At 40.3% G+C, this 26705-nt stretch overlaps 1 protein-coding gene across 1 annotated transcript; it reads right to left on the reverse strand.

Moving 5' to 3' along the window:
- Positions 1-51: 51 nt before the first annotated feature.
- On the reverse strand, positions 52-26438 carry LOC124878627 (phosphatidylinositol transfer protein beta isoform). The gene is made up of 11 exons (XM_047382691.1): positions 26340-26438; positions 18413-18443; positions 17908-18053; positions 17635-17726; positions 17449-17456; positions 17269-17343; positions 17070-17153; positions 12812-12889; positions 9817-9927; positions 9409-9531; positions 52-2257 (listed from the first exon to the last, which is right to left on the reverse strand). Exons 1-11 carry the CDS (start codon positions 26357-26359, stop codon positions 2210-2212), a joined length of 816 nt encoding a protein of 271 aa, XP_047238647.1. The 5' UTR covers positions 26360-26438; the 3' UTR covers positions 52-2209.
- Positions 26439-26705: the final 267 nt, after the last annotated feature.

Below are 26705 nucleotides of genomic sequence, written 5' to 3' on the forward strand. Positions count from 1 at the left end.
CTGTTTTGTTTTGTACCCCACTCCCCACCATGCACAAATATATAAAACGGATCATAATTTAGAGAGAGTTTATTGATAAATGGATACAACATGCATACCTAATTCACAAGATTTCTAGAAAGAAAAAGGCACAATAGTATACACCACCATTTCCCCTAACTTTCAATATTAGTCTTCTGTCACCTCGACAACCCTCAAAGCTCTGAATAAATCTTATTTACACGTCAAAAACCATTCCGACTTATCTGGAAACACTGGGTACGTTATACACTGGGTTTTAACTCCCACTGCCATTTTTTGATCTTCAACTTTATCTGATTGTCTTGTAGGTATTTGGAGGTGGGAGCAACAACGTCTTAAAGCTCTGAGTCATGTCATTCACCTGAGAATATTTTATTTGAAATATTACACAGACCATTATTGGCTTTAAATTTCCTATATTAAGAAGAACATGTAAACATGACAAATTTGCATTTTTACTCTTTGAACAAAAAGAACATAATGTTACAAAGTCAAATAAAATCAATACCAAACGGTTCATACTTCTATTGTAAGAGGTAAAAACAGAGGATTTCTGAAAAGAAACTATAGCGTAAGACGATAACATACAACTAGAACATAAAACTCAGCAGAGATCAAAGGAGTAAACCAAATATGTCAAAGTAGGGTTATTCCAAATGGTATCGAAGTCTAAAGAGAGAAAATGTGATAGGTGATAAAAATCAATCATATGGTAAATCAGTTCAACATGATGTGTAAATCTACCGCATTTTGGTGTGACAAAGCACACAGGCTGATTTTTTTTTACATGTTCAAAGAACTACAGTTGCTTAGCTATGAAGGCACGCAAACACGCAGTTCCTCTGAATAACATGAGTAGAGATTAATCACAAATACTGTCACTCATAAGGCACTATCTGCTAAGATTTACTTCCAGGAAGCAGCAGCAGCTCATGGCTAATAGTAATCCTTAGGCATCAGGAAAGCTGCCCTTTAGAAAAGACAGAGGTAGCTAGCACTAGTTGACAGTGCTATGAAAGGTGTAAAACATAAAAGGTTTAGGCGAGCGTTGTGTGGTGCTGGTGTTGACTGGGCACTAATGAAGCAACTGTGAACCTGTAAACACGATTGGCTTGAAGCTGGAGAGGGAAGTGCGGTGAAAACTCTCCTCCTCAGAAAACCAGATGAGCATGGCTGGCCTTTGGAGGTGGGCCGGTTCAACCCAGTGACGTTTGGCTGGAGTGGTGTAGCACCATCTGTGGCTGTTTTTCAGTGCACTTGTTTCCTCTAGGGAAATCTGTTGAGGAGGTGAACGCTGCACTGTGTGTTATGCAAGAATGTCTTTAGAACAGAGAGTACGGGGGGGGGGGGGGCTGCAGGGAGCTGTTAACTTCCTTTAGGTGAGCGAGCCTGTATGGATCTGCCCAGCTTGAGCTTGTAATAGATCAGTCAGTGCAAAGGTATCCACACCTGTGCCTGTTCACATAACTACAGAGTGAATTCACACGTTCGTCCTCACGTTCTAATGCATGTGTCATTGATGTGTGTGTGTGTATTTTTCACTAAGTCTGAACAGGAGGAAGAGTGAATACCTGTATAGGCATGATTCTCAGTGATTATAAGATGCAGTGCTTTGGTTAAGGTGGGGCAGTGTATGGGTGAAGGGGCTATAATGGGCATGGGCGCCAAGGGTGTTAGTAATCACTTAATGGAGGCTGTGGCAGGAAGGAACATGAGTTTGAGAAACAGGGAATTCAAACTACAGAGCTTACAGTGAAGACATCACAGGGTAATACCTGACATCTCAGCAGGAATGTTCAAATTTTATATAAAGTACAAAAGAAATATTTGGTCCTTCTACTCTGGTACTCAGATTGGTAATTTTGTATTGACCTATACAGCACATACCTTCTCACACTTTACCAAGTCTCGTTTACGTATTGACAATGGACGGCGTTTTCTCTGCCCAGATGATCAAAATTAATCGGACTCTAATGACGCAAGGATCATGTTGGTTTCTACAAATCAATTCCTCACTGGACAGAATGTCCAGAATGACTGGGGTCAAGTCAGGGGTCTGCACGACTGTTTGCAGGTAGCTGTGCTCCTTCCTCTGCAGCCCAAACCAGTTAAGGTAAAAAGAGGCAGACAAGGAGCATTCTTAGCACACTCCATCACACATTGTGGTCATTTGTAATCCAGTTCCTTTTCATTCATCTGCAGCACTGGTTCCTCTTACTTCACCCATTTTGCGAAGCTGTAGGGAAACAGAAGAAGAAATAAGCAAAGAGGTTAGATCTACATGAAATTGGTGAGAAACTAGATTCTCTAGGCCCTTTTTCATTATCAAGGTTTTAAAATGCTATGGTTGTAGACAACAGTCTCTCAGGAAAGTGATTACACCCTTCAGATTTTTGTAAACATATTATATATTTACTTTTTTTTATATATAAATTAGACAACACTGAAGATACATCACTTTGATACAATGAAGTCAGTTTACAGTTTCTATAACTGTAAATTTGCTGTCCCCTAAAAATAACTAAACAGATGGTTCAGATGGTTTCAAGCGTGTGGCAGCAACCAGAGAAGAGTGTCTTGCTTACAGTCAAGCATGGTGGTGGTAGTGTCATGGTTTGGGGTTGCATGATAGCTGCCAGCTGTGGGAAGCCACAGCTCTTTGAGGGAGACATGAATGCCATCATGTACTGTGACATACTGAAGCAGAGTGTGATGCCTTCACTATGGAAAGAGGGCCACAGGGCAGCATTCCAACATGACAACAACCCCAAACACACCTCCCAGATGAGCACTGCCTCGCTAAAGAAACTTAGGGTAAAGATGGTGGACTGACCAGGCATGTAATCCTGACCTAAACCTTATTAAGCATCTATGGGGCATCTAAAACGGAGGGTGGAGGAGTGCAAGGTCCCCAACATCCACCAGCTCCGTGATGTTGTCATGGAGAAGTGGAAGAGGATTTCAGTGGCAACCTGTGAAGTTCTAGTGAACTCCAAGTGAGTTAAGGCAGTGCTGGAAAATAATGGTGGCCACACAAAATATTGACACCTCGGGGAAAATTTGGACATTTTCACTTAGAGGTGTACTCACTTTTGTTGCCAGAGGATTTAGACATTAATAGCTGTGTGTTTGAGCCGATAACCAATTTACACTTCTGTATAAGCTGTACATCGACTAATTTACATTGTATCAAAGTTATACATATTCAGTGTTGTCCCATTAAAAGATAGAAAAACTGTGAGGGGTGTACTTACTTTGTGAATAAACATACAAACCTACATATGAATATACATACATACATCCATATGAACGTTTAAACACAAACAGACTTGGTTTAATTCATTACACACAACATAGGGTTTTACTTCTTTCTCTAAAAACTAATAAAAAAGCTACAAATTGCTTTCTGTGGGCTGAAACTTGCCTCTTCCTTAAAGGTCTGCTTTAACAATACTTATCAATCCTCCTGTTTGTCTTCAAGGTAGATAAAAGCATCCCTTTCAAATGCTCCCACCCTGAGGCTGATGGCTTTGGAAAGTCAATTAGTGCTAGAATCTGATAGCCCAACAGCTCAAATGAAACGGTTCAAACTAACATTGGCTCTAAGCAGGGGAAAAGACAGATCTGATGAAATAGCAGGAGGATTTACCCTCCCACTTTACCATCTTTTTCCGCTCGTTTCCTCTGACTCTCTCTTTTCTCTCTTTCAATCACAGGCCAGACTCCTTCTCAACAGCAGAATTCCATTTGTATGTTAATGAGGAGAAAGGAGGCACCTCGAAGCACCCGGTCCACACCTCGTCCCCCTCTCCTGCCACCCTATTTCTGCACCAGCTGCACCACACCCATACACAGACAACTCTTCTGCGTTGTCTCTCAAATGCAGAGTCAGTCATGGCAATATTCTCTGCAATTTAAAGTGCAGCGACTGAAGAAACCGTCGCACATCATTCACTACAGTTAAAGTGTGACCCTGCTAACCCTAGAGCTCAGAAGCTCAGGACTGGACTGAACTGGACTGGCCTCTTCACCACAGCTCTCTTTGATGGCACCCGCCTGTTTACTTGCTCCAGTGGAAAATGGGAAACACATGGCGAAATGGCCAAGATGTTCGGGGGGGGGGGGGCAGCACAAATTGCAGTACGTTGGTAGAACGCCAGGAATGTTTAAGACTGGCCCACTTTGGCCAGTCTAGTCCAGATTCCTACTTTGTTCTCCTTGTAAGGCCAAAGGCTCCCAAAGCGATATTTGGAGAAGCTTCAAGAACAAACCAGCAGAAAAGGTTTTATAGACAGTGAGTTACAAACACTATAGCAGGTTATTTCTCTTCACAACTATATTCATCTGTTTGGATGCTCAGGGTTGCTGGTTTTCCGTCGGTTTTGAAAAACAGCCTTCAAAAACGGAGAAATCATGGCATATTTTCACAATGCAAGAAGAAGCCTTTAAAGCACAACATACAGGTCCTTCTCAAAATATTAGCATATTGTGATAAAGTTCATTATTTTCCATAATGTCATGATGAAAATTTAACATTCATATATTTTAGATTCATTGCACACTAACTGAAATATTTCAGGTCTTTTATTGTCTTAATACGGATGATTTTGGCATACAGCTCATGAAAACCCAAAATTCATATCTCACAAAATTAGCATATCATTAAAAGGGTCTCTAAACGAGCTATGAACCTAATCATCTGAATCAACGAGTTAACTCTAAACACCTGCAAAAGATTCCTGAGGCCTTTAAAACTCCCAGCCTGGTTCATCACTAAAAACCCCAATCATGGGTAAGACTGCCGACCTGACTGCTGTCCAGAAGGCCACTATTGACACCCTCAAGCAAGAGGGTAAGACACAGAAAGAAATTTCTGAACGAATAGGCTGTTCCCAGAGTGCTGTATCAAGGCACCTCAGTGGGAAGTCTGTGGGAAGGAAAAAGTGTGGCAGAAAACGCTGCACAACGAGAAGAGGTGACCGGACCTTGAGGAAGATTGTGGAGAAGGGCCGATTCCAGACCTTGGGGGACCTGCGGAAGCAGTGGACTGAGTCTGGAGTAGAAACATCCAGAGCCACCGTGCACAGGCGTGTGCAGGAAATGGGCTAAAGGTGCCGCATTCCCCAGGTCAAGCCACTTTTGAGCCAGAAACAGCGGCAGAAGCGCCTGACCTGGGCTACAGAGAAGCAGCACTGGACTGTTGCTCAGTGGTCCAAAGTACTTTTTTCGGATGAAAGCTAATTCTGCATGTCATTCGAAAATCAAGGTGCCAGAGTCTGGAGGAAGACTGGGGAGAAGGAAATGCCAAAATGCCAGAAGTCCAGTGTCATGTACCCACAGTCAGTGATGGTCTGGGCTGCCGTGTCAGCTGCTGGTGTTGGTCCACTGTGTTTTATCAAGGGCAGGGTCAATGCAGCTAGCTATCAGGAGATTTTGGAGCACTTCATGCTTCCATCTGCTGAAAAGCTTTATGGAGATGAAGATTTCATTTTTCAGCACGACCTGGCACCTGCTCACAGTGCCAAAACCACTGGTAAATGGTTTACTGACCATGGTATCACTGTGCTCAATTGGCCTGCCAACTCTCCTGACCTGAACCCCATAGAGAATCTGTGGGATATTGTGAAGAGAACGTTGAGAGACTCAAGACCCAACACTCTGGATGAGCTAAAGGCCGCTATCGAAGCATCCTGGGCCTCCATAAGACCTCAGCAGTGCCACAGGCTGATTGCCTCCATGCCACGCCGCATTGAAGCAGTCATTTCTGCAAAAGGATTCCCGACCAAGTATTGAGTGCATAACTGTACATGATTATTTGAAGGTTGACGTTTTTTGTATTAAAAACACTTTTCTTTTATTGGCCGGATGAAATATGCTAATTTTGTGAGATATGAATTTTGGGTTTTCATGAGCTGTATGCCAAAATCATCCGTATTAAGACAATAAAAGACCTGAAATATTTCAGTTAGTGTGCAATGAATCTAAAATATATGAATGTTAAATTTTCATCATGACATTATGGAAAATAATTAACTTTATCACAATATGCTAATATTTTGAGAAGGACCTGTACACATCTTGTCTGTTTTACTGAACAAAAAGTCAAACGTGGTGATGTGAATTAAAAACCCCTAAGCAACACCTGAAGCACAGAGTGAGTGCAGCAAACTCAAACAGAGAATCTACATTTTTCCACCGGGGGTTTGGTTTCCTGCACTGGGTCGCGAACAGCAAATCATCACTATTTTGCACCTCAAAAAAAAAAACGTGACTTCCACGCTAATCAAAAAATTACAGTGGAATGCTTTTAGTTTGAAATAAGATTGCCACAAATTGTTTGTGGGTTTTGTCTGAAATGCCAGAAATAAAATAAAATAAACAAAAATCATTCCAGAGCAGTTTAAAAGAAGTAAAATTATCCTACAGTGCTCAGGACAGACTGCTCCAGAGCAACATCCTTATGCCCCTGAGTGCATCAACAGTATATATGCCACAGTTTGCCTAAACTAGTAGAAAATCCCATTAAGATACTTTCCAAGTTGCAGCAGCAGCAACTTACACAGCAACATATAGACCCGAACCTGGTCTGCTACTCCTGAGCAGCCTTTGTACTTCGTATTAAAACCTTGTTACGCATCTCAACAAAAAATAAACAGCAGCAAATCATAAGAGGTAGGAATTAAGAACCCTATAAGACAAGATTGATGAGGAGAAAATTGAAAGGTAATTTTAAAATATATTTTATTTTTAGGTCTGGTAAAAGGTCACAAAACAACTGCTGTCTTGCACTACCTTTTAAAGGCAAACTGAGGAGTTTTTTCCTGTCAACAGAGCCTTTCACGTTTACTGGCACCTAGGTAATTATCAGTACCTCCCCAAAATTTATACAAAATAAAGATAAGCTTTAAAAAGGACTTTTAATTAGGAATGGCTTCCTGTTTCCCTGGGGTACACGTTTGATGTGACACAGAGGATAATTCCTCTTACAGGGCATCTGCAGGTTTCAACAAGTCAAATTTCAGACTTTTTAAGACCTTTCTAATGCCCCCTTGAATTAAATTTAAGACCTGAAAAAAACTGTAAATATAGGGATGGTTAGGGGGTCCTGCCGTATTACAGTCAAGCATAGTATGTGCATCACACAATGAGACACATTCAAGTTTCACTTTTTGTCCGTTTATTTAACGTAAAGTGATAAAAATGCTCTCTGGTACAATATAACATAAACACTGTTCACTGACTGGCCATGGAACCAGGAGAAATGAGAAGGTAGTGAAGGGAAAAGTTCATAAAACTCAAAAGCAACTACAATAATATTAAGGACCACATTTGCCGGGAGCAGGTTGAATCAAAATATAATTTTACCATTTACAAATTATAACTCACGACTGAAGGCTGAAAGAAAAGAAGAAGGACACCATGTCAACTTTCTGAATTTAATAACACCCTAAACCAGCTGATCATACATAACTTCAGCTGTTCAGATGCACAAACATCTGAAACCCTGAGCCTTATTTTATAAGTTCTGGCTGATCTGTGGTCCAGATAATTATCCCAGTGGATCATTTTACACATGAAAAAACATTTCTTGCATACACAACAATACAAATATTATTAGTATTTAGTTTATGTTTTTGTGTTGATTTTTTATTGTTTTACGCAGATTACTTTAATGTGACAATGTCACGCAGTAATGTTAAAAGCAGCACAGTGCACTTCACCGACTGCTGGAGACGGAGTGGTCAGTGGAAACATAACTGGTACCGTACCGATTAGACAGAAACAGAAAGAGTGTAGAGGAGCTGTGCCGCCTAAGGGAAGCAGAAAAGGGACATATGTGGCTCTTGGCAGCTTGTCACACTTCAAATGGCTCTCTACAGCCTTAACCCCCATAGTACAAAGCTTAAAAGGTTTTTGCACAGAATGCATCTAGTCTCATATGGGTTGGCGAAAGAAGTGAGCCAGTGGTGAAAACAAACATCGTCTAGTCAACTGGCTATAAATTTGCACTTACCCATAGTAGATACAAAAAAGCTTGCTAGCAAGGGTATTATTAGCAGCTTGTTACCTGTAGCCTCAACCGCCTCAAGTCAGAGAATACAATGAAGATGTCTGCATGCAGCTCAAACGTTTGTTGTCCCGCGAGAAAAACTATGTATACGAGATTTAAATAGTCTGGTCAGAACAGAGTTTAAGACCTGTGATTAACGTATTTAAGGCCAAATTTCTCAGCATTTCAGACATTTTAAGGCTTTAATTTTAGATGCATAAATTTCAGGCTTTTTAAGACTTTAAAAGGATGCACGGACATCCTGTCTTAGCCAGTCTTCAAAATGGAAAGGACAAGAGAACATGACATTCTATAACCATGTTTATATTGTTAAAAAAAACATTAAAATCTGTTTTTAAAATAACTGCAGAATTGTATCCAAGATACATACTTCCATAGATACCAACATTTCTAGTCAGTGTATCTTGCCCTATGATGGACTGGCGACCTGTCCAGGGTGCACCCGCCTCCCCCCCCGTAGACTGCTGGAGATAAGCACCAGCTCCCCCGTGACCCACTATGGAAGAAGCGGTATAGAAGATGAATGAATGTATCCTTGTCTAATGTTTAACTGCCTGGTTTTGTTCTTATTGAGATACTGAAAACATCGTCATACTGTAACTGGTTATATTTTTTTAATCTTTATTATAAAGAACACCATGCCTTAAAAAAAATGGTTTCCGCAGTATCGAAAATAGCACAGCTCAATAAATTAGAATTACGTAAAAGATGCTATCCCTATTTCATGCCTTTATTTCTTGTAATTTTAATAATTGTGGCTTACAGATAATGAAAACCCAAAATTCAATGTCACAGAAAATTAGAATATTGCATGAGATCAATAAAAAGGATATTTTAAAGAGAATTTGCCAGGCTTCTGAAAAGCATCATTTCTATGCACTCAATACTTGGTTGGGGCTCCTTTTGCATGAATTCCTGCAGAGATGCAGCGTGGCATGGAGGTAATCAGTCTTCAGCAATGCTCAGGATGAACTTTTTTATAATAATCTGATTTTCTAAGCTGTACTTGCGTTGACCATCAATATGTGTCTTAGTATCGAGTTTGAAAATTTATTGTCATGACAATCCTAAAAGATTGCGTAAATTTAAAGCTTTTTACACATCTTTACCAGGAATAGTAATAAATATTGAGACGCTGTGTTTCTGTATTACAACAGGGAACCTTTAGGCCACCACGTTTACTTGAGCTATAAATCCTATTTTATTGTGATGGAGTAAAAGAAAATTCAAAACATTAAACTGATCAATAAGTAGGACACACACACACACACACACATACTATTTTCATCAATTATTGGCACTTATTACATGCATACCTGTTCAAGCTCCCTCTGAGTCTCCGCCTCCATTCGTCGGATATCATCCATATTCAGGTCCACCCACTTATCAATCCAACAGAAGAGCTGGCGATGGAAGTTTGTGAAGATCCGTTTCTCTTGCTGAACGAGTGTGAAGCAATATTAGTAACAACCAATAATAATGCACGTAAAGATTGGAAGGTTCACAGCAACGCTGTATGCAAGAGTCCGTGTTTTGCTGACATAAATCACATTTGAGAAAACCTCTCGTTAAAAAAGGAAGATCAGGAAATGGAAGTTGAACACTACAGTGGCAGCCTTGCTGCACCCGGCAGGAGGGAGCAGTCGTAACTCTACAAATCTCAGTATGATCCAAAATAAGCCTGCTCTGTGAGGTTTAACTGTGTAAACAAAATAATCACTAACCTCATGGATGAAGTTCTCCACTTTGGTTTGCAGCCCCCACCACTTGAACTTGACTGTGACTAGTTTGTAGGCACACATCGTTGGGCAGTCTGTTTTACTCGCCAGCTCTTTCTGTCGGGAAAGGATGAGTAAAAACAACTAGACTGGAATCATCGCTTTTTAAAAAGTATCAAACCAAATAAGGCAACAGGAAACTTGACACAAACTTTCCATTGACATAAATGTGAAAGACAATAACAGAATACGGTTTTAAACTCATCTTGGATGCTTGCAAAGCTAAAAGCCATTAATACATAATGCTTTGTGTTTGGAGCTTGCTGAAATAATTATCAAGATGAAGTTGTGCTGTGCGAAGATAAAAGTGCTCTAATCTACAACACACTTTCTAAATTCATCCATCGCTGCTTGCGATGTGCCTCCCTCTGAAGAAGAGAAGACAGGAAGAAGGGAGGGGGCTGGCACAGCAAAGTGGATAAACTCCAGATGAAGGGACCGTTTCCCTGCTTCCGTCCCGACAGCAACACCGCTCCCGACAGGCGTGCCTTTGTGGCCACAGAAGGCAGATAAAACGGTGTTCATAAAGCGATAAGGGCGTCACGGTGCAAAGCCGGTTACATTATTAACACCTAGGACCTGCTCGCCCCCTCCCCAGAACACACACAGACACACACTCTCCCTCCAAGAACACCTGTTTAATTAATCACTTCATTCCGGCTCAGCGTTCCAAAAGGAAAATGCCACAGACCCGCCTCAATTGCGCCCCATCCCGCTGCCGTTTGATGCCGCGATCATGAAGGAGCACAAGAGAGGCGAAATGAGAAACATTTCTAAATTTGCAGTGGGTTTAGAAAAGTTGTCATCGCTAAAGGAGAACTTCACATGAAACGGATTCTACATCAAAACACTTACGGTGACATTTCTTCTCTCCCTCTCTGTGCCCCACTCAAAGGAGCACAAGTTTTCAGAAATACAAAGGGGTGCCGATATGCAAGCATGTGTGCATGCAGAGATAGACAAGAGTTTTATTGCTCTGAGAAGCTGGCAAAAATTGTGCTTCTGTTGTCACATAACTCCTTTTTTTTCTCCCGCACCTTTTAAATAAAACACTTTTTCCATGTCCGCAGCGGACGGAAAAGTGATCTAATTAAAAACGCAATATAAAAGTTAGACTTCTTTATTCTCACTTTTTCAAGCAGTTAGGCTGCTTTTGTTCTGTAAAAATTCTTGCAGCAGAGGAAAGTTTCCCCATGGTGAACTGTAAGGGCTCCACTGCAGAAAGGAGACTGTTAATCACTCTATCAGGAAATGCAACCAGTTTGAGAGTCTACAGGATTTCTGAGTAGAAAATATTTTTCCCCAACCCCGAGCCTTTTAATCAAAAGTGTCAGCTTTCAATCAGAACTGTCAAAGTTACAAATAATGTCGATAAAGTGAATCTTTATCATCTTATTTACAAAGTGATCTAGTGAAGTATGTCTAGAAAAGGTAATACTGGATTGTTGTACTTGCCGTGTCGAGCCTTTAGCCTCAATCTATGACTCCAAACACTACAGAAGTTTGCTACACTAATTTAATTTGTTTCTGTACTATTAGAAAACCAGCTGCGAGACTATTTTAACACAATGCTGCTAACCCACACACAATGTACTGTCCATATCATTACTGTATTTAACAAAATCAAAAGGTCATGTTTAATTTTAAACAGCTGTTTTTGTTTTGAGTGTTATGAAAATGAGCTCATAATGTCTCGTCGCTCAGCCTGAAGCCTCCTATGGGGCCTCAAACATAAACTCGCCAACTGCCTGTCAACCGTCTGGAGCTGTGCTGAGCATCCATCTCTTGTGTTTTTGCTGTCCAATTTGAATGCATAGAGCAAGACAGAAGAGGTACTCAAATTTGACTTTGTAAGAACATTTCCATCTAGAAATAGAAATACGATGCTTTGCCAAAGTATTCATACCCTTTAAACTATTAAATGCCGTCACATTACAAACACAAACTTTGTTGTATTTAAATGGGATTTCAGGCGGTTTAGAGTACAGCGTAATTGTGAAGTGGAAGGAAAATGACATTTTACAAAATTTGCAAACATTTGAGAAGTGCTGCATTTATATCCAGTTAATAGTTTGTAGAACCTCTTTTCATTGAAATTTTAGCTGCGAGTCTTTTGCAGGAAGTCTCTACAAGCTTTGCAGACTGTAGTTTTTGCTCATTACCATTTGCCGACTAGCTCCGACTCAGTCGGATTAGATGAGGAGCAGAGGGGAACATCTATTCAAGTCTCCACACATATTCTCAGTTGAACTGAGTTTTACAATTGACGGAGGCGTTCTCATAGATCAACTTGCCATGATCTGAATCACTCTATTGTGACTTTGGCTGTTTGCTTAGGTATTTTGTCCAAGTGAAAGGTGATCTTTTGTCCCAGTCTCAAGTCTTTTGTATCATCTAACAAGTTTTGTTCCAGTAGCACACTCCCACAGCATGATGCTACCACCCTCATATTTCACTGTGGAGATTGTGTGTTTCCACTGAATCGCAGGGCTAGCTGAGGATCTCTGTAGCTCCCCCAGAGTTGCCAAGGGACTTTTTGCTGTGTGTCTGATTGATGCACTACTTGTTCCTTGACTATAGGTGGACAGCCGTGTTGTGATAGGTTTGTATTTCTGCCATACTCTCTTTCCATTTTCAGAAGATGTATAGAACAGAGCTCCATGAGATGTTTAAAGCTTGGGATATTGTTTTTTGATTGTAGGTGACTTCTGAAGACAATTGGTGGCATTAAATTACATGGGCTAAATACAAATGCAAGCCACACCTTTCATATTTTAATTTGTAATATATTTGATTATGTATCATTTTCCTTCCCCTTCACAGTTGTGTCCAATTGCTGTTTGTGGTGACAACCTGATGAAATGTGAAATGGTTTTAAGGGGTATGAATGTTTTTGTACATTTTTTGTACTAATTTATATCCGAGCATGCTTCAGGATTACCTTCCAGGTTGGCCTCAGAGGTCCTCTGCCAGTTTTAACAGACTTGAATATGGCCGGATCTTCATCAGGCTTGTAGTCCTATAGAAAGAATTACATTTTTCAATTATAGCAGTAACTAGTGACACAATTATGCACAATAACAATAAAAAAGCACTTAATTGTGCAAAAAAAACAAAAAAAACATTGAAAGTTAGAAAGGCAAAAATACAAATTAAAGCACAACTACAGAGGTTAGACAATGAAACTGAAACACCTGTCATTTTAGTGTCGGAGGTTTCATGGCTAAATATGGACCAGCCTGGTAGCCAGTCTTCATTGATTGCACATTGCACCAGTAAGAGCAGAGTGTGAAGGTTCAATTAGCAGGGTAAGAGCACAGTTTTGCTCAAAATATTGAAATGCACACAACATTATGGGTGACATACCAGAGTTCAAAAGAGGACAAACTGTTGGTGCACGTCTTGCGGCGCATCTGTGACCAAGACAGCAAGTCTTTGTGATGTATCAAGAGCCACGGTATCCAGGGTAATGTCAGCATACCACCAAGAAGGACGAACCACATCCAACAGGATTAACTGTGGATGCAAGAGGAAGCTGTCTGAAAGGGATGTTCGGGTGCTAATCCGGATTGTATCCGAAAAACATAAAACCACGGCTGCCCAAATCATGGCAGAATTAAATGTGCACCTCAACTCTCCTGTTTCCACCAGAACTGTCCGTCGGGATCTCCACAGGGTCAATATACACGACCGGGCTGCTATAGCCAAACCTTTGGTCACTCATGCCAATGCCAAACGTCGGTTTCAATGGTGCAAGGAGCGCAAATCTTGGGCTGTGGACAATGTGAAACATGTATTGTTCTCTGATGAGTCCACTTTTACTGTTTTCCCCACATCCAGGAGAGTTACGGTGTGGAGAAGCCCCAAAGAAGCGTACCACCCAGACTGTTGCATGCCCAGAGTGAAGCATGGGGGTGAATCAGTGATGGTTTGGGCTGCCATATCATGGCATTCCCTTGGCCCAATACTTGTGCTAGATGGGCGCTTCACTGCCAAGGACTACCGAACCATTCTTGAGGACCATGTGCATCCAATGGTTCAAACATTGTATCCTGAAGGTGGTGCCGTGTATCAGGATGACAATGCACCAATACACACAGCAAGACTGGTGAAAGATTGGTTTGATGAACATGAAAGTGAAGTTGAACATCTCCCATGGCCTGCACAGTCACCAGATCTAAATATTATTGAACCACTTTGGGGTGTTTTGGAGGAGCGAGTCAGGAAACGTTTTCCTCCACCAGTATCACGTAGTGACCTGGCCACTATGCTGCAAGAAGAATGACTTAAAATACCTCTGACCACTGTGCAGGACTTGTATATGTCATTCCCAAGACAAATTGACGCTGCATTGGCTGCAAAAGGAGGCCCTACACCATACTAATAAATTATTGTGGTCTAAAACCAGGTGTTTCAGTTTCATTGTCCAACTCCTGTAGGTGCGGTATTAATATAGATCAATATGACCGACTTCCAGTGATTCTAAAGGACATAGATAGATGGATATGTGTTCTGTACATAAAAGTGTCTTTGTGACACTGTTCACCCTTTACAATTTTAGAAGACAATGTTTCCAAATAAAACACCTTGGCGAATGAACCACTTATGGCCCGTCACACACCTGGATCTGGTTCTACAGGATAGAACTGGAAGAAAACAAAGAGATGCAGCGCACACATCTATAATACGAGCATTGCTAACACGACAAAACTCTCGTGATTAAATACAAGTGAGGAAAAGTGTGCAAAAAGAAAAAATTAACGGTTTCAGATTAACAGCTCAAGGGCCCAGTAATTTTAAATAAATCATGATACGCCTGCAGCTAAGAGATTCTTTTTCAGGGTTACTGGCCGACAGAAAGACGCCAAACAGAGGGAGAAATGGAAACACACACGCATGACAGCACGGCACAAACGCAGTCACAATAATCTGGTTGTTTTAATGCTCAGAGCTCCATCGCTACAACAATACACTGCAGTAATAATGAGGTCTGTGAATCGATGTGCCGTGGTACACGAAGAGGAGCCACTATCTCAAGTAAAAAAGCTTCCTTTGCTGTGCATGTGTGTGTTTGTGGAGTTCCGGTGCACACCGCACAGCGAGCTTTAATTACGCTAACAAACTCATCTGTGCTGGCGGTACGCCCCAGGCCCTGCAGTCATGCCCGAGGCTGAGGGCTGATAAGGCCCTGAGACACAACACACTCCTTCAGCAAGGCAAACACGTCCGCCTCGTTAACTTCCCGCAGCAAACAAACATGTACACACAGCAACCAATGTTACTCAAGTAGCAGCATTTAATTGCACACGCTGATAGCGGCACAGAAATGAGGCAATGGGATGTCAGATATCGGCAATAATGGGCAACACCTTCAAATAAGATTTCAGAAACCGCAAATAAATAGATTTACTCTTTGTATTTCAAAACTATATAAACACCTCGGAGCATCCCCAAAAAGTTTCTAGTACTTATTTTGATTGCAACCCAAAAATGTGACAGTATTATCTTCAGAGTCAATAATCAACAAGCAGAAAGAACAATAGTTTGCCATCACTGCTGAATAACTTTCATCAAGCAGGAATGTCACCGTTTTTCACAAAAAAGTGAGGGGTTATGAGTAATGATGGAACAGAGTTTTACCATTTTTCTTTCCTCACAGACCAAGAGACTGAAAAATTATCTTCAAATTAAGTAAAACTTTTTATGTCACAGCGATTTTCTCATTGCTTTGACTAGGCCATGCCAAAACTTTCATTTAGTTTTTTTGAGTCATTTAGAGGCAGAGTTGGTGCTGAACCTCAGACCATTATCCTGCTGCATAACTCAAATTAGCTTGACGTTACAAACCAGTGGCAGGAATTTCTCCAGGATTTTCTGGTGGAGAGAACTAATGGTCCCTTTAACTACGCCAAGTCAACCAGGTCCTAAAACACCAAAGTAGCTCCACCTTTGACCTCATGATGTTCCTTTTCTGAAATGTTGTGATTGATTTACACCAGATGTAACACTATACACACCTCCCAAAAAGAATATAGTGTCTTTGAGATCCTCAAGCTGCTTTTTGGTAAATATGAGACAGGTCTTTATTGTTCTTTTGGGGTTGCAGAGGTTGGATCCAGTTTTGGACAGATTTTATTGATGAATCGTGAACACTGGCCACTGAGGCAAGAAAAGCCTGCAGTGCTGTAGAAGTTGTTTTGGGTTTTTTGTGACCTCCTGATTGAGTCGTCATTGCATCTTGTGGTTCTCAATGCCTTGGAAAGGGCTTTGTAGCCATTCACAGTATGACAGCGGTAAATGACTTTGTTTCTCATCTGTTCATGAATTTCTTTACATCAGGTTCAGGAGGTGCTGCATCTTTTGGTGTACTTCATGTTGTCAGACAGGTTCGGTTTGAGTGCTTTCTTGATCCTACCGGTCAGATAGTAATCAGTCTAGGAGGTCTCCTCAGTGTTGCAGCATCCCTCTTGCAAGCTCTGTTTTGATGCAATAAAAACTTTCAGAAAATGTCCTTTTCATAAAAGCGAATCCTCTGGACATTAATTATTTGGTTGAACTTGATTGTGTTTGGACTGAATCTAATTAAAACATCAATGACTGAGACTGCTATGAGCTAAACGCATTTGATTGTGAGTGACTGCAGTGATTCAGTTGGAGACCAACTCATTTGAACTACATTGTGATTAAAAAAACAAAAAAAACAAGAGACTGAACTGGAATTGTATTGAAGTAGATTTTATGCAAACTGATCTGCCTTTAACGTCTTCCATAGCAGCCTAATATTATTATTTCTCATCAAGCACCGACTATATGAACCAAAAAGTGAAATAAAACAGCCAAGATTTTAGCAGACTTCTGCAATTCAAGCCTGGATTCCAAAAACATGATGGATTTGATTTTGTTCAGATTTTCAGAAAACCTGCAAATGAGCCAAACATTGATGAACCTTAGAGAACCAATTTCAAACATCATATTTTTGTAAACTTAGTTATCATTAACTGGGCCCCCATTCTGCAAATTGATGAAAAGATATGGGAAGTGATGCATTTTAATTTACTGTATTACCACACAAAATCTCAACCCACTATGTTATTGCAGTAAAGTGCACTATTAAAAATAAAGGTGTAATAACCATACTGATCCACAGGGAGGCACCAAGTCATAATACATCAATATGTAACTGAATTTTTTCTACTTACAGCAGCAGACACTTGGCTTCTGTCTGCGATGTCAATGGGTACAACGGCTACATTCTGCCATGTGGAGCTGTCCAGACTGTGCACCTGTTAAAAGATAAAATACCAAAAGATCCCCCAAATGCATCAGCCATATTTGGCATTTTCTCAGCTTGCTTTCTCTTTAAGGGCGGATTAAATAAATGAATGTGGTAGGGCTCACATTTTCTTGTGTCCCCATGTCTGGTTTGTGCCATGTCTCAATTTTAATGAAGAAACTGTCTTTCATATATTCATTCTGGGAAGAAGACACAAAAAAGACAATGCATCAAGAAGATATACAGTAAACTGGAACACCTTAAACTTAGTTTGGAGCATTTAAGGTGAATTTAAGGGTACATACCGTCACAACTGCATCAAGGTTATTCATAAGAGCAGAAAGAAAAACAAAAAATAGTTATTTACATGTATAGACATAAAAAAAATAATTACCAAAACCTAACATTAAAATGAGAAAAACTGTCGGTTTTAGAAGTGTTTTTTTTTTTTGGACAAAGCAAACTGAAGTGAGAACAAGAGGGAAACTCACTGGTTTTGCAGTAGGGGTAGGCATTCCAAGCTTTTTCATGGAATACCAAGGAGCCTTCGGGGGCTATGAGCCTGACAAAACCTGGGACTTTACTGTTGCGTGGGGGAGGATAGGAACAGACAGGGAAAAGGAGAGGAAAAGACTGCTTCAGGTTTCAGCGGTTCTACAGCAAAGACAACAGGAACAGCTTCACAAATGAGACAATACTGCCACTACCTGGTAGCACTGCTCTATTACACCAGAGAAATTATAGAGGCCAAAAAAATCTCATACCTCTTTAGATGGTAAATTTTGTGAGTATACTGTCCTTTCTCTCCATCTTTCTCATAAGGTTCATTCTTGAGCACTTCTATGCCTTCACCACCACCAGTTTCGTTTTTACTGGCTTCAGCCACAGAAAACAGCTGACCAACTTGATACTGAAAAACAAACAGGACATCATTAATACACACCTAATTAATTTGACCAAACTAAATTTCTCTATAACGCAGTTGCCCCTAAACATTTTAGATAAATCCCCTCATTTCCCTATCTGAAAGTAAGAATGTTACTGTGGAATTTCTCGCATTTACAGGGTTTAACATAAAAGGTTATCATTTTTAATACAGACTTAACAGAAAAAACTTTGGTAAAGTATAACAAACAAAAGGAAGCTGTACTAAAATGACTTTACTCTTGGTTCTTTTTGCGCCTTTCTACAAAATTTCCTGGACCAACTGTATGAATTAAAAAGAACAAGGATATATCAAGTTAAAAAAGGTATAAATAGGTCACTCACCTCCTCAACACTACAGGGTAAAACCACTCGGCTGCAAAAGAGAAAAACAAAAAACAGTGATAAGACTTGATTTTTAAAGTCACTTCTTAGTAATTTGCAATACTGCTTCAAATATCGCAATTCTACATTAGTTGCATTTTGACATGCAAGTTAGGCAAACCCTTAATGTAACAAAAATATAGAGGATGCAACAAAAAGGGAATTGTATGGATCATTGGAGTAGCAGGTACCTGAGATATCTAAAAGAAATTCCAGATGGATCAGTTTTACTTACTGTAACACAAACAGCCCTGTTCGCAAAAAGCAAACCCCACATCAATCAAATTTAATGAAACAAAAATAAAATACATTGAATTTTAGGAGATTTAGGGATGTAGGAGATTTGACTTCAATTTTAACGTTCTGACTTTTTTCTTAATTTCATTTATGGATTTAAAATATACAAGGTGACTTGAAACTCATGAAACAAATGAACTATGGCTTCATGATTGAATCAGAACATCTTGTGTTCAATATAGATCGGAAATTGTCTAAGAAAGGAAAGGAACAGTGGTGAACTCAGGGTCACTGATGCATATGCAGAGAGAAGGCTGGGCCACATGGTCCGGCCCAACAGACGAAGTACTACAGATCAATAAGCCGATAAGAGTTGATGCTGGTCCTGAGGGAAAGGTGTCAGAACACAGAGAGTGCATCACAGTTTGTCTAGTATGGCCACCACTACAAAGCAATGAGTTCGAAATGTTGACAGGGCCTCTAAATTCCCAAGATTTCTATCATATCAAAGCCTAATTTCAGCGTAGCGGCCCGCTACAGGCAATTTACTGGGGTTTCTTCCTCAGACTGGGTTTGGCAGGTCCTGACCACTGCAGACTGGCAAAATTCTATAACCACTGGAATTAGGGAGATGCTATAAGCTCCTCATCTAGTCATCAAAATGCTTAACTTATTTCACAAGAGAAATTATTGGATAGAAAAGTGTTACAAAATCAGGTTTGTAATTTAAGTAGCAGGGATGTCCTGGTCCAGTCAAATTCATCAGCTTGGGGTGCCGATCACAGCATTTTTATCCAAACGTTATCTGAAGTCCCTCACCAAACTCGACACCTGATACCTCTTGTAGGTCTCCTGTCTATGATTATGTAAACATAAAACCAATGAGGAAACTCCCCAAGGTCACATTTCTAAAGCGGAGGAAAAACGTAAAGTAAAAACGACTCCTGGTCTGCTCTCTGCTGACTACAGCAAGAATAGGCACTCTTCATCACTAGAACTAAATGAAAGAGTCAAAGTCAAGTCAAAGACAAAAACACACAAACCTGCATGACTATAACAACAAACCGAAGGAAAGCTCAATTTAAAGATGTGCAAGACAAGCAGCAAAGATTTCAATGTTTTAGTACAAGGAAGAGGTAAAGCTAAAAGTTAAAATAACTGAATATTTAAGATACTTAAATGTAAAGAATTATCTAATCAATAAACCCAAAAAGTACTGCAATATTTTGTTCTGATCCTGAAAGAGCTCTGAATATGTAATAATTCACTGCATTGAAGAAGCTGATGAGTAAGAAGCTCCACCCCAGTAACCACATTAAATGAGAAAAATAAAACAAGGAAGAGGAAGTTCTCTCTCAGTGTAAATCTAAAGCGAGGCTTGATTCTTGCCCAACACAAACACACTCACTCTGTTTAATGCTATTTAGCATAGACAAACACTGAGTAATTTGTGTTTGGTCCTAAACTGACAGAGTTTTATTCAAGCCAATAAGGCTGAACTGAAAAAACAATCAGCTAAGACAGGAGAGAACTCTATAGCACGGCCTTGTAACAAGGGATGCTGAGTTTTGACATCGTCAAGGTTGCAGAGAACTTCAGGGTGATACTTGAGGTTTTAAACCGACTTGGAGCACTACAGTAAGTTAATGTGAAGGAAGCATTTGTAAAACGATGGTGCACCGCCACAGCATTCTGCAGTAGAAAACCACACATCTGAATACTTTCACAAAGCATTGATCTTGTGGAGTGCAGGACTATTTTTCTTCTTACAGAGGAAGGTTAATTTAATTAAAGCTACATAGTGCAAAGAACCATGTTGAATACAGCACTGGGTTTATCTATTAGAAGATAAATGGAAAGTTTCTAGAGAAACATAACAGTTCTGTGCCAAATATTCAAACGTAGCATCTATAATAATCTTTAAACCAAAATCTTATGCACAATTACAGAGTAATGCAAAACACCTTTTAAAAAGCTATGATAAAATCCTTCCATCCAAGTCCCTCAATTCATTTTTCCACTGTTGGGTACCTGCTTGAAAAACATGTATATTTGTTTTGTTTATGAGAAAAAAAGCAAAGAACAAAACACTTTTTGGCTCGAATAAACATGGTTATTAAAAAGGTGTATTCACACTAGGAAAGTCTTTTGGTCCGGACCAAAAGCAAACCTTAATTTTTTCATTTGGTGCAGTACGGTTTCACATTGTACTTTTTGCAAGTGAACTATAATTTGTAAACAAAGCAACGAGTGTGACGATTGACAAGAACAGGACAGAGAATAGACCAGAAATGGAGAAAAACTATCATAGAAGTAATGCTTGCTGCATTTTGCTGTTTTTTTGAGCAGTTATTACAGCTGCTTGTGAGTGTAGAAAGCAGCTCATTCAATGCAGGTTTCGCAACGTTATACGTCTAATTTTGGAACGGCGTCGGCGAAAGCGTGCTGCAAGCCAAAGGGGAGTACATGCCCTGTGCCCTGAACCACAATATGCAGGCAGCAGCGTTGCTAAGCAACAGACGGCTGATCGGGTAAGATTTCAGTATAACGTTAGCAGCTACGGTGACTTGTTAAGTCTAAAGAGACGCATGTTTTCTGTAGTTGGGTCAAATCGAGGCCGGTTCGTTTTCAAACCATAAGCAAAACGCAACAGTTCCCATTTGAAAGTGGACGGAGACAATCTCAAAAAGTGGGTCTCAGTCTGGTTGTTTGGTCCGGACCAGGGTTCGCTTGAGTGTATACACACTAGCACAAAAGGGGGGAAAACGAACTGTGGTCCATTTAAAGCAGACCAAAAGTGGCAGGTGTGAATACACCCCAACACAACTCCATATCATGAGCAACTCTGGGTCTAGGAATTTTCTCTCAAATTAACAAATCTTTCCACGAGCATTTGCCTAATAGGTGTTTTTCATTGACTGTTGCAGATTATTTAAGAGAGAACTGACAGAAGGACTTCTGAAGACTTTACACAATGCTGATTTGTAGATGTATGCATTTACGGTCATTCGAGGTAAAAAAAAAAGGAACACCATCTTTAAATCCTAGGATTTTGTTTGTGTTTTTTTTAACGATTTAAAATGTCCTGATAAAGCAAAAGATTTCTGGTACATTTAAACTTTAGGGTTTTAAATAATTTGTATGCACCAGGGGCCTCATGGATAAAGTGTACTTATGCACGAAAATCTTGGGGCGCAATGTTTCACGCGCAACAAAAATGAACGTTGCATGAAAGTGTGCGTAAATCCATGCAAACCTTTTCAATCGACCATAATAAACTACAGATAACTCAAACTCACCTCAATACACTGAAATATGACTCCATTCAGTTTTATTCAATTCATGGAACATCAAACCTGATGCTTTTTTTCACGAGTTTGAGCCTTTATGGTTTAAACACGAGCGATGAAACTAAATCACATTTACCCTCATAAAACAACATAACACACCTCAGAAAATTATGGAAACAACTTCAGTCGGATGCAATCTGTGAATCCTCCCGTTTGTGTCACCTGTAGATGGAAATGCGCATCAGTCTGTGCGCTGAGGAGCATAAAATGCATGTGAACCCTCTAAGGGGCACTTTTATTCTCACTGAAAAAGAAAACGGTGTCGGATTCAATTCAATTCAGTTTTATTTATATAGCACCAATTCACAACACGTCGTCTCAAGGCACTTCACAAAGGTCAGGTTCATACATTCCAATTAATCCTAACCATTGAACAGTGCAGTCAGATTCAGTTATTTATTCAAATTGGATAAAAAGGTTTTCTGTCTAAGGAAACCCAGCAGATTGCATCCAGTCAGTGACTTGCAGCATTCACTCCTCCTGGATGAGCATGTAGAGACAGTGGACAGTCACTGGCGTTGACTTTGCAGCAATCCCTCATACTGAGCATGCATGTAGCGACAGTGGAGAGGAAAAACTCCCTTTTAACAGGAAGAAACCTCCAGCAGAACCAGGCTCAGTGTGAGCGGCCATCTGCCACGACCAACTGGGGGTTTGAGAGAACAGAGCAGAGACAGAAAGAGAACAAAGAAGCACTGATTCAGGAGTACTTTCTATGGGAAGGAAAAGTAAATGTTAATGGATGTAGCTCTTTTAGTCGTTTCATCTAGAAAGAAAGAACAGATAAACTCTGAGCCAGTTTTCAAGGTTAGAGTCTGAAAGAGAGCACATAGAGTTAGTCACAGTTAAGCTCAGTCAATTTCCATGTCTAGGAGAGAGAAAGGGTTAAACACTAAAAGACAGGGCCATGTGGATCATCGGTAGAGGGTGAGCATTAAGTTGTTGCCAGCAGAAGCTCGGACGATGCCCCTCTCCTGAAAGGTGCCACAGGTAGACACAGAGTCAGGCCAGGTGTAGCTTCTAGGAAGAGAAAAGAGAGAACAAGGTTAAAAGCTGAAATAACAGCAAATAATGCAAAATTGGAGAGTAGTGTGAGAATGTAGCGAAGAGGGTGAAAGTGGTCATTATGTCCTCCAGCAGCCTAAGCTTATAGCAGCATAACTACACAGATAGTTTCAGTTCAGATTATTTAGTTAAACGGCGCTTATTTACAACAATGTCGTCTCAAGGAACCCCACAAAGGGTCCCACTGATGGTCATTGTTATACTAAAAACCACAAGGATTGGGATACCTCTCTCTGTCAGACTGATTATAACCATTGGAAAAGAGAAGGGGTCATACAGGTAGCAGAAATGGAGGGTGTGTTTGCACCTCAACCATAACTGAGCCGGTTTAGGCTAAACCTGACTCCACCTTACTCCATCCAACAGGGAGGAAGGCTCCCTCCCTGATAACCTAAGCCACTCTAACTATAAGCTTTATCAAAAAGGAAAGTTTTAAGCCTAGCCTTAAAAGTAGACAGGGTGTCTGCATCATGGACTAAAACTGGGAGCTGGTTCCACAGGAGAGGAGCCTGATAATTCTACTTCTAGAGACTCTAGGAACCACCAATAAACCTGCAGTCTGAGAACGAAGTGCTCTGTTAGGAACATATGGAACCATCAGATCTCTGATGTATGATGGAGCTAGATCATTAAGGGCTTTATATGTGAGGAGGATCAGCAGATTAAGTCCTAACAAGTCAAGTGTGATGATTCCTAAGGTGGACAAGCTGGAGACAATCACACATGTCCATAAATAGCTGCGTAAAGTTGCGCGTAACTGTGAAATGATGGCAGCTTTAGCACAACTGGAGGATGGAATACATTCGGAGATCGTCCTCATCCGTATGGCTCACTTATAAAAAGTTCCCCTAAACAGTGGCTCTCATTCGCAGCGATGAGCTGATTTCTGAGTGTAATCAGAACTATGACTGCACTCATATTGCTATAAGGGCCCCATGTGTAAGTAAATATGAATTTATGAATAGAAGGCATTTTCTTTCAATATATGTGCAACCTATTTATGACACGCTAATGTGTCTCAAGAATGCAATGACACGTTGGCCTCCTCAGCTCATGATTTCTTTATACTGTAATAATTATAAGAGTTGGGAACAAACCTTAAGCAGACTCTGCACGTGATGACTGGCTTCTAGGTGATTTTCTATGTGTTATGTGGCGTCTTTAATGGTTTTAAAGATTTAAAGTACGTCACATAGTGTATGTGGTGATGGCCTTCCTAATAGAAAAATGGGAGGCATATTCACAGCATTATAATGATCAGCACCGAGCACTAATTGAGCTTAGTGCCGCAGCTAGAGTACCGTGTGGATTTGATGCAGACACTGTAGAACTAAACGGGTTCGTGCCGACAACCTTTTTATTTTAAGTCAGGTTTGAGTCACTGATGTAATTAAAGAGGTTGATGGTTTGCTGTAATTCACTACAAAACTCCTTCACTGTGTGAAGACACAGTCTCTCTTAGCGTTTTTCCGCCGACAGGAACTGGTTCTTTGTCACAGCACCGTTGCCATGGTTACTTCCACAGGTCGTGGGGTATACTACTTTGCAGATGTATTTAGGGGCGGGAACCGGGCAATCCAAATGCCACATGCAGCTACGTCAAATCCACCGCAAATTGGGATGTATGTGTGCGGTGATGTGTCTACGCACAGTTTCATACATCTGAATTTTTTTGTGCGCCACTAGTTTCAGAATTTCTCCCTACTGCAAACTTTTAATATGAAAGCTGCACATTCTTTCATACATGAGGCCCCAGGGGCTTTGGAAATCTATTTAGCTTTACACTATAGGTTTAACTGAGGTAAGCTTTAAAAATGTTTACAACCTGGTCAAGGTCAGATTTATATATTAGAAAAATCAACACGACAGAGCGTGCACATTTTTACCATTACCGTTTCTTACCACTTTATTTATAAAGCACATTAAATACAACAGCTGACCAAACTGCTGTACAATAAAACCAAACACTGGAGACAAACAGGCTAAAGAATACACACTAACAAAGTAGGGGTTAAAAAGAAAAAAAAGTATACAACAATTAAAACCAGCAGGAAAGATAGTAGACAGAGAGTATATAAATGAGGTCACAGTGGAAACCCCACTCTGGATCAACAGGCAGAAAGTTAAGGTGCTTTTAAATGAGTTGGTAAGTGAAGGTGCCTGCTTTATGTTCAATAGCAAGCATTCCAATTTTGAAACTGCATCAGAAAAAGCTCCACCGCCTCTGAGTGTGCGTAGCATCTTTGAAAATGACAGAAATTTTTCTAGTTCACATAAAAATGTGTATACTTGTATTTGCCTTCAAGGATGCCCGCTGTTGTGCAGCAATCAAAACGGGTGTTGGAGGTCGTTGAGGCTTTTGTACACAATATGTTGTCTAAAAGCAGATTGGTACCAAAGTCAATACTGCTAATCACCATATGACAGTCTATAACACATTTTCTGAACTGTACCTTTATTTATTTGTTTTTATTTTTTACTGAGAAGCAAATCTCTACTCTTTGTCTTTTTAAAAACCAGTCTGTGATGTAATTATATACAAGCTCTCAAAAGCAAAAGAAATAGATAACGGGTTAGGTTTACAAGATAATGCCACGTATACTGCTGTGGTTTGCCAAATAATACTATAATCCAACTGATACTGTATTTAAATCCAACTGTATTCACTCAGAAAAGCGATAATATAGTTCAAATGGATACCGAGGGAGAGTTAGAGGAGTTGAACACCTTCGTTTGACTTTAGACCAACTTGAATCGATTATTTTGTCTATTTTTGGGTTCATTTAAGCTGGAGCATGTTTTTGTCAATACAACCTGTGATGACATTAAACAGAACAGGGCGACTTCCCCATTCAGGGTACGCTTTCGGTTAGCTAACTTAGCGTTAGCAAACCGTTGTAGTTTCAGTACTTTGAAGCCGGATAGCACGGATGTAAGAGCTAAAAATACCGAAACAGTACAATGTGCGTCTTTAGGAGACAACGGTTTCACTTGATGTTAAAAGAAGCAACAGCTGTCAAACAATAGCACGCCGCTGTCAAAGCCGGTAGGCCAGAAAAGCTCTTGAACAATCCTACTCTTCCCCTCGTGTTCCTTACCAAGAGAAGATGAAAAGTTTTCACTTGGGTGGAGGCATTTTAAAAAAGTGCCCCGAATAGCCAAACCTGTCTATGACACTAAATACTGGCTTTATAATACGCAACAGTTCAGATGGAAATGCCAAAAAAAAAACTTACTATTCCTTGATGAGAACCATCGTAACTTGCTTTTTTCGATTCTGCTGGTACTGCCCAGTGAACGCCGAGGGCTACTGACGTCATTGGCTCTTAGGTCCGTGCACTGCCCCGCCCACAACAGTGCTGAGTGGTAGAAAGATGACGGACACACCTCCTAATTAGAATTGACCAATCAAATTAAGTCTCTCATATCTTACGCAGCGCCGTAGAAAGAGATCTTACGATCTCACGGCCCACAAAGTGACTCTTCATTGCAGGAAAGAACATGCTTTATGGTCTCAGTGGCGCATTTTATTCAATTAGTAGAAAACCTATCAATCTATCTGCTTACAAATTCTGGTTTTTCACAAACCATGGTTTCAAGCA

The sequence above is a fragment of the Girardinichthys multiradiatus genome, chromosome 12 (genome assembly GCF_021462225.1).
Source record: "Girardinichthys multiradiatus isolate DD_20200921_A chromosome 12, DD_fGirMul_XY1, whole genome shotgun sequence".
In the NCBI taxonomy this organism is placed as follows: Eukaryota; Metazoa; Chordata; class Actinopteri; order Cyprinodontiformes; family Goodeidae; genus Girardinichthys; species Girardinichthys multiradiatus.

Bases quoted from the DNA above. Each gene is read 5' to 3' on its own strand.
- LOC124878627 (XM_047382691.1), bottom strand. From the start codon at position 26,359: ATGGTTCTCATCAAGGAATA. The intron at 18,444-26,339 runs GTAAGTTTTTTT...TCTCTTTTGCAG, and splicing joins ATGGTTCTCATCAAGGAATA to CCGAGTGGTTTTACCCTGTA. The intron at 17,154-17,268 runs GTGAGCCCTACC...ATCTTTTAACAG, and splicing joins ACATGGGGACACAAGAAAAT to GTGCACAGTCTGGACAGCTC.